The 15,229-nt window shown below is 37.4% G+C and overlaps 1 protein-coding gene across 17 annotated transcripts in view; it reads right to left on the minus strand.

Annotated features, from left to right (window-relative positions):
* Positions 1–15,229, minus strand: part of Hdac9 (histone deacetylase 9) — an 893,084-nt gene that overhangs the window by 408,352 nt on the left and 469,503 nt on the right. For all 17 annotated transcript variants that reach the window (XR_004946518.1, XM_036205789.1, XM_036205785.1 and 14 more), the window contains one exon: positions 1,948–2,189. Coding sequence is in view for 16 of the 17 variants with exons in the window: in XM_036205789.1 (XP_036061682.1) it covers positions 1,948–2,189 (242 nt within the window). In the remaining variant the exon portion in view is untranslated. The remainder of the gene's footprint in view (positions 1–1,947; positions 2,190–15,229) is intronic.

The following is a 15,229-nucleotide window of genomic DNA, read 5'->3' on the forward strand; positions in this document are numbered from 1 at the left end:
TCTTCTTCATGCAAATAAATCTAAATCAATGTTACTCATAAGGCAGTAACAAAGCAAAATAAAAAAGTTAGGGAAGTATATAACTTCCTAATCTTTAAAAGAAGGTGTAAACACATCTTTAGCCTCTAACAAAATAATGTACTATGTAGGGAAACCATCTTCTTAAAGCTACAGTTCCCTTTTAACCATCTCAGGATTCTTACTCTCTCAAGTGTCTCTTTTCCAGGTGCCAATCAACCTGCCATATTATTTTGTTTGCGCCACAGAAGCAATTACCTACTTGCTACTCTTAGGTTCTGAGTGGTCAAATGATAAATTACTCACAAGTGACTTTAGCAGTAACAATGGCACCAAGCATTAATGAAAAGAAGTGAAAAACCAGACAATGCAAGGAGCTTATCAGCATGGCTAGTAACTCAGGAAAAGTGAGTCAAACACAAAAGAAAATGAGCCATATGGTTATTCAGATCTTGAAGCATGGGGATGAATGTAAATCTTACTCATGTCTCATGGCCCTGCTCACATGCCTGGAAGGACCGGGGAAAGCAACCTAGACATCAATGCTTCTATTACTGGTTCAAGGGTCAAAGTGAAATAACACTTTGGCATTTATTAAAAAATAAATGTACAAACTCAGTGAAGGTTACTCATATTTAAAATATAGGCATGAGATAACAATTTCACTGGGGATACACACACAAAATTCTTCATTCTTATTTTTAAGGAAAGTCTCTAGTAAACTTCACTAGTAAAGGAAACAGACTATATTTTATACTAGTCATTGAAGAGCCTTTTATGCAAATAATATATCTTGCAGAACAAGGAAAATGGGGAAGATAATAGTACTTTTATCTTCTTAGACATTATAATTTAGTGTTATAATTTAGTTATCTATATTAATGCCATATTCATACATTTGTACTTGATATATAAGATATTACATGACTAAAATATAGTATAGTAAAATATAACAAAATGCATAATTCTATTGATTATTACCCTTAAGTCATCTTTGAAGGAGTTGATTATAAAATAAAATTTTATTGTAAATATTTTGTGCTTTTAATAATATCTATTTTATTGAACCAAAACATCCTTGTGCTTTCTTACACTTTCAAAACATGGGCTCATTTTGCAGCCTGGGTTATTTCCAAGTTTAGATCTTCCCCTCTCCAATTCCCAAGTTTTGAGATTAGAACCATGTGACACCATCCCCTGTAAGATCTCTATTGAGAAATAGCCTTGCCAATTACTAAAACAAACACACAAACAAAAAACTGGTAAAGCGACGGTGATATTTCCAGTGAATAATACACCAAAGAAGAAAAAAGTAATTTGGCATATACACAATCACCAAATGTCGGCAAAAATTCTGAGCTATTATATTTCCAGTCATAGCAGTGTATAAAAACATTAAAATATTTATCCAGTTTTTGCATATAAAAATCCCTTCAACTTTTCATTATATTATTATATTTTTATTTTAATTATATGCCATATGATATCTGTCCTATAAGGAACAACTTGTATTGACCTAGACTGCGAACCAAGCAAACAGCAGAAGAGGGATATTTCTATTCACAAGATAAATTTACCCTTCTTGATAAATAGTGCACATAGCTTCTTTAGCAGCATAACCTGGGCATTTCCAGGCATAGTTCTTGGTGGTGACTAGAGGGAAAAGAAACACACAGGAGAGGGTATACACAAGAATGGCAAGTTCCTGTCATTCCATGTGAGTCTGTGAGGTAAAAATGCAGAAGTGGCAAAGAAAGTGCTTACCAGGTACTTACCCAAGTTTCCAACTAGTACAACCACAATTTCCTTCAAGCCACATATCCATGTCTTAATCACAGTGAACTTCCCTATCAGTGGGCTGGCCTTATGCCCACATTGTGGTGCAGATGCCCTGATTGAGAAGGTCAGAGACAAAGACACATTTGCTACCTTTATGTGCTCCTGGAGTTGTGCCTGGTGCTGCCGGGTCAGATTCTCGTGCTGCTTCTGAAACTCTGCTATCAGGAGCTGCTTCTGGATTTGTTGCTGCTGTTGAATAAGAAGCAGCTCTTGCTGTAGTTGCTTCTCGCGGACGACAGGATCCACCACGGGCATCATCATCCTGAGGTCTGTCCTTAGGTCTAAAGGCGAGATGGGCTCCAGGCCCATAGGAACCTCTGATTTCACATCCACTGGAGACACAGAAAAGAAGACAGAGAACGGGGGATAGGTTTGGAAATTAGCACACTGATTTGTAAACGAACAAAGAACACTATCCTCTATAGCACATGTGAGCACATGCATAAAGGAATGGAACAATCACTGATTTACACTGATGTAAACTTTGTGTTGTACATAAGTTTTGGTAAAGGGTTAATTTTTACTCAGTAACATGTATTCTGCTCTGAATCTTTCTACACTTGTCTGTTTTCAAACAGATGGATTCAACTACTGGTATCAAAAATCATTCATAAAATTTATTAGACTGGACCACTTAACAAACTTGAGCCAATGAAGACCAAGAAATTCAAGATGAAAGAAATACATCATTCAAAGAGGGAACTTCTGTCACAACTCAATTCATGGACTTATAAAAAGTTTTATGATCAAGAATAGAAGAAGAGTTCTACCTTAAGTTAAGCAGGGGCAACATCTACATTGCCATGAGACCTAGGGAAGAAACAGGGAAAAATCTACATCCAAATCCAGATAATGGTGATTAACCATAACAACGGTCCGAGTCTTCACATGAAGAAGCAAGAGCAGTCAAGTGCCTAAGTACTGGTTTTTAAATAGTAATCATTTAAATTGTGGAAACCTCATTCTTAAAATAAACAAGAGAGGAAGAAGAATGAGGGACCTTCAAATAAATATTTAATCAAACCAGCAAAGGGAAATAAAATCTGATGACCCAAGTACAACTATGGAGGACAATATTTAAATTTATAAAACTTGAATTTGATAATATATATGAAGTGTCTAGCACAATTTGAGTAGATAAGCATGCTTCCCTCTGAAAGAAAATTTTAAGCAAGAAAACCATAGCCCAAGAAGCTCTCCAGATGGTGGTTGTTTATGACTAATGTCTACTCTGATTGGTCAGTGCCCAGGCCAAACTGATGGTTAAATATTCTGAGGAATACATCTACCTGGAGGAATCAGGGAAATTTTATAATTATGTGAAACAGGTCAAGTTAAAGACAATGGCTGTTTTGGAAGCCAGGGCTATACCTCTTTAAAATTAGTGAACCACTACTTAGCTGTAACACCCAGCATAGACAGAAATAACCAGAAATTTTAATTGCAAAAATATTTAAAATACTTTAACTTTCTGAGAAGCCTAGGAAAATGGTTCAGTAAGTCAAACAGGACATGCAAGCTGCCAGTTTCAACCACTATTCTAAAACCTAATGCTTGTTACAATTCCCCCACTTGCATAAGCCTGCAAATGCTTCTCTTCACCAAGCCTCAGCCCCATCACCATTAAAGCAGAGATGATCATAGGAACAGTAATTAAAGGCTCATATAAGGACAGTCACTCAGAGTATGTACAGCACACCTTTTAGTAAAAATTTTTGGTCTTGTTTTTTATATAAAAATGGAAATTTTCTGTACACTAAATAATTCACCAATAATGATTGGCTAGCAGATCAAAAGCATATAAGCAACTTTTGAAACAAAATGCTGATTTCTATAAATATTAGAAAATAAAAACAATTCAGCAACTAAAAATCACCTTCATTGGTAAATAAAGAAACCATTAATAAAATGAAACATCACAATGTAGTTCCTAAGAATGACATATATATGCACATATACATGAGCATGTATAGATGTCTGCCTACATAATGCCCATTTTATTAGGTAAAAATATGACTAAATTATTTCTTGACAGTGGTACTTCCAATTGGTATAAAATTGCCAAAAGTCAATCTACAATTTGAACCATGAGGTCTTAAACATTTTTATCATTTGATTCAGGTTTACCACCTCTGGAAGTACATCACACAGACACAATCCTAAGGGGAAAAGGCATCAATGCTGTGTTGTAATCTGGAGATTTTTATTATTAACATCATAGTCACCAACTAGAAGAACACCTAAATAAACCATGTCATATCTATTTGATTAAAAAAAAAAAGTAGTTTTTGGCTGGGGAGAGCAGTCAGTTGATAAATTCTTCCCTTACAAGCAGAGCCTACATATAAAAAAAAAGTTGAGAATAGTGTTGCATGCCTGTAGTCCTAGTACTGGGAATGTGAAGACTGGTAGATAGAAACTTGAGGCTCACTGACCAGCCAGCCAAGACTACTTGGTGAGTTTCAGGCCAGTGACAGATACTGCCATAATGGAGGAATGATACCCAAGGTGGTCTTCTGGCCTCCACAAATATGTGCATGCATGTACATATGTCATCCCAGACATATAAACATGCATACCCATTCACACATACATGCTCAAAAGCATGAATCCCTAAAAATTAAAATCCTTAAAAAATCAGTAATAAACTGGCAATTACACTATGATAACCAAATGACATAAATATTTATTGAGCCCCTTAAATATTAGACATCATTCTAACTGTTGAGCCTCAGGACTTGAGAGTAAAATAAGACAAAATATCCAGCCATAACCATGCCTGTACACATACAGACACACACACACACACACACACACACACACACACACACACACACACTTCTCAGTTACACTAATCCATAAGTTCTGATGCAAATGATGATACAGAGGACAGATGACAGCAGACCTTTGGGTGAGAATCTGAGTGACCTTGCCTCTATTTGTCTTCAGCTTTCTCTTAAATTTATTAGATATACTCATCACTTTTACATGTTCTACATCTATGTAGGTTGGAAGATGCCAGATTGAGAATTACCAAGTTTGTATTCTATGCAGATTTATGATTTATTTTCAGGGCTTAAAGGAAAACTCGCAGTTATCCTGTTTAGAAATGTGAGGCCTCATATATGAATGCTTGTGAGTATCAATCAAGCTATACTGCACACATATGTGAGCACAGACATGCAGAGTGGCATCAATCTTCCTTTACCAATGTTGGCTATTTTTCAATGTGTAGATTGGAAGTTTGAACTATCAGTACTGCATGTAGCAACTTAATGATGACTGGAAAATGATTTATTAATAAACTATGGTTTGACAGGCAGTGACTTTCTATGACATTACCTTGTTCAAACAAATAAATGAATTGTGACAAGTTTGAAAACAAGATGGTTGCCTAGGTCTCTTAGCTGTAATGGGCAATGCAGAACTTCTAATCAAGACTGTGGAGTGATGTGAGAGTTTGAACATTAACTTAGAATTTTCATGAGTCCAGTCTAAAGTAATGTTGTTAACAATATACTTCATTGTTATCTTTAACAGGCCAAACTATAGTCCTCAGTGTTGTTCATGGCAATCTTAATAAGCAAAGGTCAGAATCTTACCCTACAAACACAAAATATAAAATATTCAAAAGACCCTTGAGCTTTCTTTATTGTTCATAAACTATAAACGTCAAATCCTTAAAACTACTCAAATAAACAAACAAGAAAAAAGATAAGGAATAAAGTCCCACAGTGCTCTGTACCAGTCATCACAAACCTCAAAGGGTAACTTGACTTCTTAACCTGCTATCCCAACAGAAATGACTGTGTCTAACTGCTTGCCTTTGTTCACAGACTAATCACTAAATTGTGAAAAATCACCCTCAGCTTACAAAAACTGCCCTTGATTATAAATAATTGCCCAAGACTGAGAAAAAGCAGCAGGCAAGATCCCAGTCTTTCATCCAATTTATTCAGCAGTGATCCACATTCCATTTGTCTAGACTAAATATAGCAGCGTTTATACAAGAAATCAATAGTGCTTGCAGAGAGGAGGGCAGAGGCATGAATATTTCATCAAACATGGAGAGAAGCAGCAATCAGCAGAGTCAGGCTCTGGCTGGGTCATCTTTGGCCTGCTGGATTCGTCCTGCTACTTGGACAACAGCTCATCTCTCTTATTCACACTTGCTTCACCACCATGCTTCCTATTTTTAGCAGCCATTGCATTGTGGGTGACAAAGATGTTTCTTAGTCCAAAAGCAGTGTTGTATTTTTCTGACATCTTTGCTGACAGGCTAGGGAGTTTCCCAGGAACAATAATAGAAATATAAGACCAGGGCTGAATTTCAACAGGTAACAGTCACCTTTGTGCACAGAATATGAAAGAAAGGGCACTGTGGCTACCTACTGTATTTTAACCAGAAATATTCAGTTTACAAGGAAAATGTAACCATCATTTCTTTAATTAGTAGATAAACAGAATTGCCTTTGTTTATATTGTTTGTCTGTTTGGGAACACACACAATTCTTCAAAGATTATTCAGAAATGGTTGTCGGTGACTCAGGTTAGAAGGTGGCTGATGACAACAAATATTAATATTAACATTAGTTATCAATGAATTATAGTTTCTTTTCCCTAACAAACTCCATCCCTGTACACAAGTGAGAAAAAGCCACGACAAAACTAGTTTTATTTGGTCTTCTCTTTTCTGAGATTATAAATACATGCAATGAGCTGAAGAAATAGCTCCATGGCTAAGAGCATAGGCTAATCTTCCAGAGGACCCTGGTTCAAATCCCAGCACCTTCATAATGACTAACAACCACCTGTAACTCCAGTTCCAGTGGATCTGACATACTCTTCTGGCATTCACAGGTACTGCATGCTTGTGGTCCATAGACATACACATTCAGACAAACGTGCAAAATGATATAAACAAATAAATCTTTAAAATAAAATAAATAGTAAAATAAAAATCAATAACATATATATAAAATTTTGGATTTTAAAAATGCTCATCTGGAATATTTCCACACATATATTATCTATCTTAAGTATCATGTCATAAAAACTTATTTCTTCTTTGTTTATAAACTTGTTACTTTGATAGCTTCTATTATGTTAATCAACAGTTGTATTGTCTCAAAATGATTTTCAGTTTCTAAAGTAGTTGTAAATGACAAGCCTCTCATTTCAAAACCAAAACAAAATCCTAGCTTGTGTGTGTGTGTGTGTGTGTGTGTGTGTGTGTGTGTGTGTGTTTGTGTCTGTGTTTTAGTACTTACAGTTGTTTAAGGATCATATACATCTGGTTAGTTTAATTAAACTTCTAGGAAAAATATATTTTTTAATCAATACCTCGTCCAGGGCCACAGCTAATTCCTAGTGCTAAAGCCAAACCCAATAGCCATAAATCTTTCTTAGTTCCTTGTTTGTGAGGTTGTTAGTTAAGGATAAGTGAACATGAACAGTCTTTCTGTGTTTCAAAGCAGGACTCTGGTTGTGCCTTTATCCAGTGGCTCCATGGAAAAAAATCCATCCATTTTCAGAATTTTCAAGTGAATGATCTTCTAAATGGAAGCATTTGACAGCAGGATTTTGTTACTGTGGCTGAAGACATATTTTAAAACCTCAGTTTTGCACACAAAATATTACATAGAAATTCTCACACCCAATTTGTTTGGGTCAATGAGTGACTTAATTTTTATATTCCAAGTACTACTGAAATCAGAGCTGTGTCTAATGGTATCAGTTAATATGCATAATTACAGAGATCCAAACTCTGGACACAGGTTAACAATGCTGGCCAGAGTCAACATTTAATTAGGTTCCTTATGCTCCAGAATGATTGCCCATAAATTCCTGGCAAGTGGACATATGAACTGAAATATCTAGATTTGAGAAGAAGGAAAGGTTGTTTTGACCATTTATGTCTCTTCTGTTCCTCTTCCACACACAGAGACCTGTGAGAGAGTGGGCATGCTGTCGGTCACCTGGGAAAGAACACCCACTTTTCTCTTTACAACTGCAGCACTACCCCATCAAATAAGTCCACGATATCACTAGCTTGAGGTGTGGGAAAGATCTGTGGAACACTGCTTCAGTAGCATGAACAGGATTTCCTAAAGGACAGCCCAGAATGATAGCTTGAGTAGACATTTCACCCACTAATCTTCATCCTTGTCTCTCTTGGTTGCAGGTTTCAGTCTCTGCATGGCAGACTGGCTCTATTAAAGCATATTAACATATGCTTGTGTTGCCAATGCTAAGAACTGTGACAACAGATAAGAACTAGCTTATTAGGGAGGCTGAGATTATCATGTCTATGTTATAATGCTTTGTCTTATTGTTTTTGCATGTTTTTTTCAGCAAAATACAAATTGATAAGGAATAACTTACAAAAGTGGGGTCCAACACCAATTAGGAGGTTATTAGGTTGAAGATCACTGTGTATTGGACTCTGTATGTGTGCACACAATTCTTCTTACCTTTCTGCATAGATATTAAAGATCATGAGGACTGTGTAAAAGATAATCCACAAGTCAAGAACTATTGTCTTTATCCTAAACACTCACCTCATGAATAATAATACATCAGCTCTACCCTGAAGAATCTTGGAAATTTTGCTCTGGTACACACCTGCCTCTGGAGGGTTCTAGGACCCAAGTTTTACCATTTCTTTTTCCCATTGTATATGTTGATTATCTTACTCATAGTTAGACTTTATCTTTCAGTTTATTTTTCTCCTGAAAATGAATCTGGCCTTGGAGCCATGGCTTAGGGCCATGTGGTGATGTGCTGAATATGACCAGTGCAGGTGCCAACATTCCTTACTATGGAACAGAGTTTCCGAGCTGTCTCAGAACATAGCTACTGAGGAGAAGGTCAGAGAACAGAAATCAGAAATCTGGACTTGCTCTTGATTGGTGAAGGGCCAAGGATGCACAAAGAGAAGTTCATCCTTGGGTCTCAACAGTTTGTTTCTTCCAGCAAAGAAAGATGGAAATTTAACCAATATGGCTGCTCAGTGTCACTGGCTAGAAAGGTGGTTCTACTGTTCAGAAAAAAGAAAAGAAAAGAAAAGAAAAAAGAAAAAAGTCAGGTTTTATGCTCTTTAGATGTCCCCATCTGGATCAGTGTTCCAAAGGCTCTTGGCCTCCCAGAAGCTATGCCTTGCCTAGGAAAGTGGCGAACCTCTGGGAACCTGGCTGTCCATAGTCTGCAAGTAGTACTGGGCTGGTTCCTCCAAAGCTTTTTAGTGAGTGGTTTTTATTTTCTTCCAATGCATCTTTGTGCTGTGATTGGATGTTCTTAAACACTTCTTGTCCAACAAAATTTATCATAGCCAGCTTTCACACCTCCTTCTAGGTTTAACTCCCACTACCACTTCCAGAGACTGAGCCACAGTTCATAGCATGGCTTTCAACTATTTCTTAGCCTGACATCCTCTTTTCTTATTGGTTTAGTTCAGCAAACTTTCTTTTGGAGTATATTATAGTCTTCTGCTAAATACAAGGACAATTAAAAACAAGAAGTATGGTGTGGCCTGCCCCATTGCCAGACTTCACAATGAGGTTCACATGAGGCGGGCTTGGGCAGAATGGGGCAAGGTGGTTAAGTTCTGTGAACAGGAGGAGGCATAGAAGGGCACATGACTGCAGATAGCACAGCAAGCTATTCTATCATGATGAGTAACAGGACTAAATTAAGTACCCCTTGTCCTCTCCTGTGAGTATTGACATCTGATGCTTTAAAGGAGAGGAAAGGACCAAAACTGGGTATGCATGATGGGAGTGTAAAGCGTGGGGAGACAAAGGAGAAGAAAAGGGTCTCCCTCCACACTACCACCCTCCCTTTCTTTATTCTACCAGGTCTCTGTCAGACTCGTGAATGAAGACTCTGGAAAACAGGAAGGACTCTGAGTAAATAGGGGTGAGTACTGCAGCTTCTGCTTTTTCCCATTCCAAATCAACTTGACATTTCCTTCTCTACCACATCTCCTGCTGTGGGATGTTCTGTATGTCAAATGTGTTGCTCTGATTGGTTAAAATAAATAAAATGCTGATTGGCCAGTAGCCAGGCAGGAAGTATAGGCAGGACAAGCAGAGAAGAGAATTCTGGGAAGTGGAAGGCTGGGTGAAGACACTGCCAGCCGCTGCCATGACAAGCAACATATAAAGACACCAGTAAGCCACAAGCCACATGGCAAAGTATAGATTAATAGAAATGGGTTAATTTAAGATAGAAGAAGTAGATAACAAGAAGCCTGCCATGGCCATACAGTTTGTAAACAATGTAAGTTTCTGTGTGTTTACTTGGTTGGTTCTGAGTGTCTATGGGCTTGGCGGGTGAGAGAGATTTGTCCTGACTGTGGGCCAGGCAGGAAAACTCTAACTACAAATGGCGCCCAACATGTTGGCAAAAGTTTCCACCTAAAACCTGAGAAAAAAGATTCTAAAACGGAGCTAAAAACAGCTTCCTAGTTGTCTCTCTCAAGTTAGTGGCAACCTGCCAGTTTGAGCTACTTAGGCGGGTTCCTGGCATGTGTGTCTGACCTGCAGTGTGGAGGGAATGAGGTGTCTACAAGTGGCACTTTTCTCTGCTGCGAGGTAGATTTAGCCTTTGCTAGTTAAAAAAAAAAGTTTCTGGGCTATGCACTGCTTTGACAGAACTGCTTCTGATAGTTGATGGTACATATGGCTCCAGACCCAGAGCTGGTGGTAAATTGTACCACAGCCACTTTGGGAAGCTGAGGTGGGTGGAACCAGCAGCCACAGCAGCATTTCAGTCTTACAAAGATGGATATTACACAGGGAATCTGGTTTGTGTTGTCTTTGGGATTTTTAACTACAGAAAAAGATTTGATTGTAAAAGCTGTTGAGTTAAATAAATATGTAAATTTTAAAGGTACCTTGACTTCAAAATTTGGATATAAGGATATGTTGGAAAAGAGTCTCTGCTTTTGTTTCCACAGAAAGCCAGAGGCTGTGGATTTGTTCCAGATTAAGATACATCAGGTTTGACAGCCAAGACCACCTGAAAGGTCTCCAATGACACCATGGCCCTGATGATCCAACATCCAAAATGATTTCAAGGCAACTGGCTCAGAAGTTTACCCTCATGGACTACTCCATAATCCTAAAATTTTCTTTGTGTCCCCATAAGATACAGCACCCCCCTCCAGCAGGAAGTAGTAAGAGAAACTATGCCCAATTTCCCAAAATTATCAAGCTGGCTTTGGAGATGGAATTGGCTTACTCCTTCTCTAAACCCAGACATATTGCTAAAAGAAAAGGTTAAGAGATTTTTATGTCCCAAATCAGAGAGCCCTCTGATGTGGGAGAGAAAAAAAAAGTGTTTTTATTTAAAGCAGGTTGATTATAAATGTGATCTCTTTCTAAAGAAGAAAAGGGGATATGATATAGATATAATAGGATGAAAGGGTAGATTAAGGAACTTACTTTTAAAGAGCAACAACTTGTTTAAAATGTTTTACATTGGTATAGGTTATAGTCTATTGATACAAACTTACAGTTAATTTTGTTATACTGTATGTATATTTCTACTCATGTTTAAGGTATTATGTTTGTATAGCTCATTTGAAATTATAATGGATAATTAAAAATAGATTAATAATTAGTCATCTATGATAATCATACTCATAGCCATGTTAGTTAAGTCTTCTACATATACATAGAGATATTTCAGATAGATAGGTAATCTTCAAATACTTCAAAGACCTACAGAATATGGCATTTAAAATATTTTTAAAAGTTAGACTTTCTGGACAGTGAGACATGTCTGCTCCTGACAACACTGATTTACTTCAGAGAGGAAGATGGGCATAGTAAACACTTCATATCTGATCTTCACCTTGGCAAAAATAGCCATTTGGGCAAGAAACTGTTCTTGCCTGGACTGCTTGATCAACTGGACATGCAGGACCCATAGAAAGGTGACCACGGAACTTTGCTTGACAAAATGGTCCTTCAGGTTCCTGCTTCACAGAGGAAACTGCCAGACATTCTACAGGACACTAAGAAAAGTGACCAAGAGACTCTAGCTCTGTAGGCTGAAGACAAATGCCCCAACTTTACAAAGGAACATTAGGTGACTGTCCAGGCTGCCAGCTGTCTCTGTCTACCCTGCAAGACACAAAAGTTGCTTGCATCCTTCTCCTGGTTCTCAAGTAATATTATATCCTTCTGAGGTCTTTGATGTGGTTGAAAACTAGATAGTTATAATTTCCTCAATTATGATAAAAGGTAAGTTAGATATAAAACCTTAGACTCACAAATATAAGATAGATAGGATATCTTCTTTAATATTGTATCTGTAATTCTTGCTTGATAATTGTTTTGCTATCTGAAATTTTACTATATAAAAGTTAAAACCTTGCTTTTTGAAAAAAAAAAGGGGGGGGGAGTGCGGTGGGATGTTTTGTATGTCAAATGTGTTGCTCTGATTGGTTAAAATAAATAAAATGCTGATTGGCCAGTAGCCAGGCAGGAAGTATAGGCAGGACAAGCAGAGAAGAGAATTCTGGGAAGTGGAAGGCTGGGTGGAGACACCACCAGCCGCAGCCATGACAAGCAACATGTAAAGATACCGGTAAGCCACAAGCCATGTGGCAAAGTATAGACTAACAGAAATAGGTTAATTTAAGATAGAAGAAGTAGATAACAAGAAGCCTGCCATGGCCATACAGTTTGTAAACAATGTAAGTTTCTGTGTGTTTACTTGGTTGGTTCTAAGCATCTCTGGGTCTGGTGGATAAGAGAGATCTGTCCTGACTGTGGGCCAGGCAGGAAAACTCTACTACACTCTCCCTCCTCGAGTAGTAAACAAGACTGATGTTCACATTTCCCCTCCTTTTGTTGTTCCTTCCTTCTACTCTGTTGGTTGGACCTCACTGCAGGCCTTGCCTGAAGGCTGTGGTGCTGTGTCCCAGTCCCTTTCTCAGGACTACACAGCAGCAGCAGCACCTCTTGAGTCCCTTTCTCTTTAATTCTCTTCGTTTTTTTTCTCCAGGGTCCTCCTTGGTGATCTCTATTTGTTTTCTTCTATGTAAACACTGGTTCCTACGTTGGCTCTAAAGGCAGCACTGGTCACCTACCTGTCCAGTCCTCACTTCCTCTGCACTTTCAAAACTGTGTTCTGAAGAAGAAGCCTGCAACTGCTCTTCTCTCTCATCTGCCAACCATATTTAATCACAGGAACAAACGACTCTCTCTATCACTAGTATGGATTTCACTAACATAGCCCCTTCTCACTGTCTCTGGAGCACCCCTGGGGAGCCTTGGTCTTCAGCTACATGGACAAGGAGAGAGTTAAGGGTATGCCTGGAATGAATGAATAAATGAATGAGTGAGTGAATGAATTAATTAATTAATGAGAAGATGAAATGCACATCAGAACCATAGAAATAGAAACGTGCATAACTGTATGACTATGGTCACAAATGCCAACACACACTGTGAAAATTCCAAAGCAAAAATTTATTGGACTTTTTGACCATTTGAATTCCAGATTGTACCAAGTATTTGCTTAAATTATGAGTAAGTGAATAAAATAAATTATCTGACAAAAACAAGTATTCAGAAACAGTCTCAAAAGGTTTCAAGGTGTCACTTTGCATTTTCTAGATTTTATATCTTTTAAAACATGTGACAATCATCAAACTGAGGTGGGCACACACAAAGAAAGTATACCTTACCATTTCTCCAGTTTGCCTCCATAGCGTTATCAAGTATAGGTTATATCCTGAGTTACCTAACAGTAATGCCTAACTCAAGACCCAGAGTACATTAGAAAATTACCCAAATGTGGCATAGTGAGAATTCATTTTTATCTGCAACTTGAAAGAAGAAATGTGTGTGTGTGTGTTTGTGTGTGTGTGTGTGTCATCTTGAATTCATCTAATCAAAATTCTTTGAAATTTTGCCCAAGATTGGCAATACCAGTTGATATTTTAAGTGCCTAAAGATGCTGTGCTATGTGCTTGTTACAGGAGTCTCTCCTGTAGTGTCCTTAGTTTCAGAAGTATTTTTTTTATGGAAAATTAAATTAATAAGTTGGAATGTACCTAATACCAAAACAAATAATTTAGGGAAATAGTAATAACCTTACTTTGACAATAATCCTGCCCAAATTTCATTTTAGAAATGTAGATATCACTAGCTTATTGTCTACTATTAGTATTTATAATTTAACCATCAAGAAATAAAAAGGAGAACATCAAACATTAAAAGTACAATTTTCATAAGAACCCTGTAAATTAGTTTGTCCAGAGAGGTACAACTCTTGCTCACAGTGGTTGTGATCAAGTCATGAATGTCTTTACTCTCTCAAAGTGCACTAATACATGGCATAAATGCAAAGAAAATAAATTCAAAAGGCAATCTTGGCTTTGATTTACTGTTCTCTTATTTCCCAGGGGTCTGGACAGGAAACAAAAATAACCACAAATGACTAAAATATCAGTAGTCCTTGAAATATCAACGTTTAAGCTAAAGCAGGCTAACTTTTTAATCAAAGGCTTTGCTATTTTGATTTACTTAATTCAAACTCCCTCTCTGCAAATATGCTTTTGAATTAAGCAGTCATAACAAACCATAACACAAACATGAATTGCCAACTAATTTGTAGAGCACACTTAGTTCTGTCTATGAAAAAACACAGCTTCCAACTCAGACAGAATGAGAGATAGTTTATTTTAGAGTCAAACTTGAGTGACCATGACCTGAGAACACAGGTTGGGGTTACCCCAAATTCAATTTTCTAATGTGGAAGCAGTTTCATGAAGTTTTTATAGCAACAAAACAAAAAGCCATGAATTAAGGCACTTTAAAAATACAGCGTTGGAATCGCCAGAGAGGAAGTTACAGCAAGAGAGGCAATTCTCCTATTGGCCGCAAATGCTATCTGGGGACAATCTTAGCCTTTTGGTTGGTGGAAGCTAGTGCCCTACTAAATTAATAGAGTCCCAAAGAGGTTTATCTATTAGTGACAGGATTATCAGTTGTGATACAGAGGTGGGCTATTCAGGGTCTAAAGCTAGCACAGGACAAGGAAATTAGCCTCTGTACCTACAACATACCAATTTCTCTACTGCAGTTCTTAACAGTCTTTATAGACACACTTCTTTATGGATCTAAAGTTTTGCCTTGCTTATTAGTCTCTTATTAGTTGAAAACTGACTAAAAGCATCACTGAGCTTCTTGTACTATGGGGGAAAAATTGGGCCTGTTTATGTCATTTTTAAAGTAACAGGAACTAAGAAACTAATCTACAGAACTTTGTAATTTGTATAAAAATTTAATCTGATATAAAGGCACCAGCAAATGAAACCCAGAAGAGGCAGGAAATTTTAGTCTTTTAAATGGAT

This window comes from Onychomys torridus, chromosome 14, assembly GCF_903995425.1.
Source record: "Onychomys torridus chromosome 14, mOncTor1.1, whole genome shotgun sequence".
Taxonomy (NCBI): Eukaryota; Metazoa; Chordata; class Mammalia; order Rodentia; family Cricetidae; genus Onychomys; species Onychomys torridus.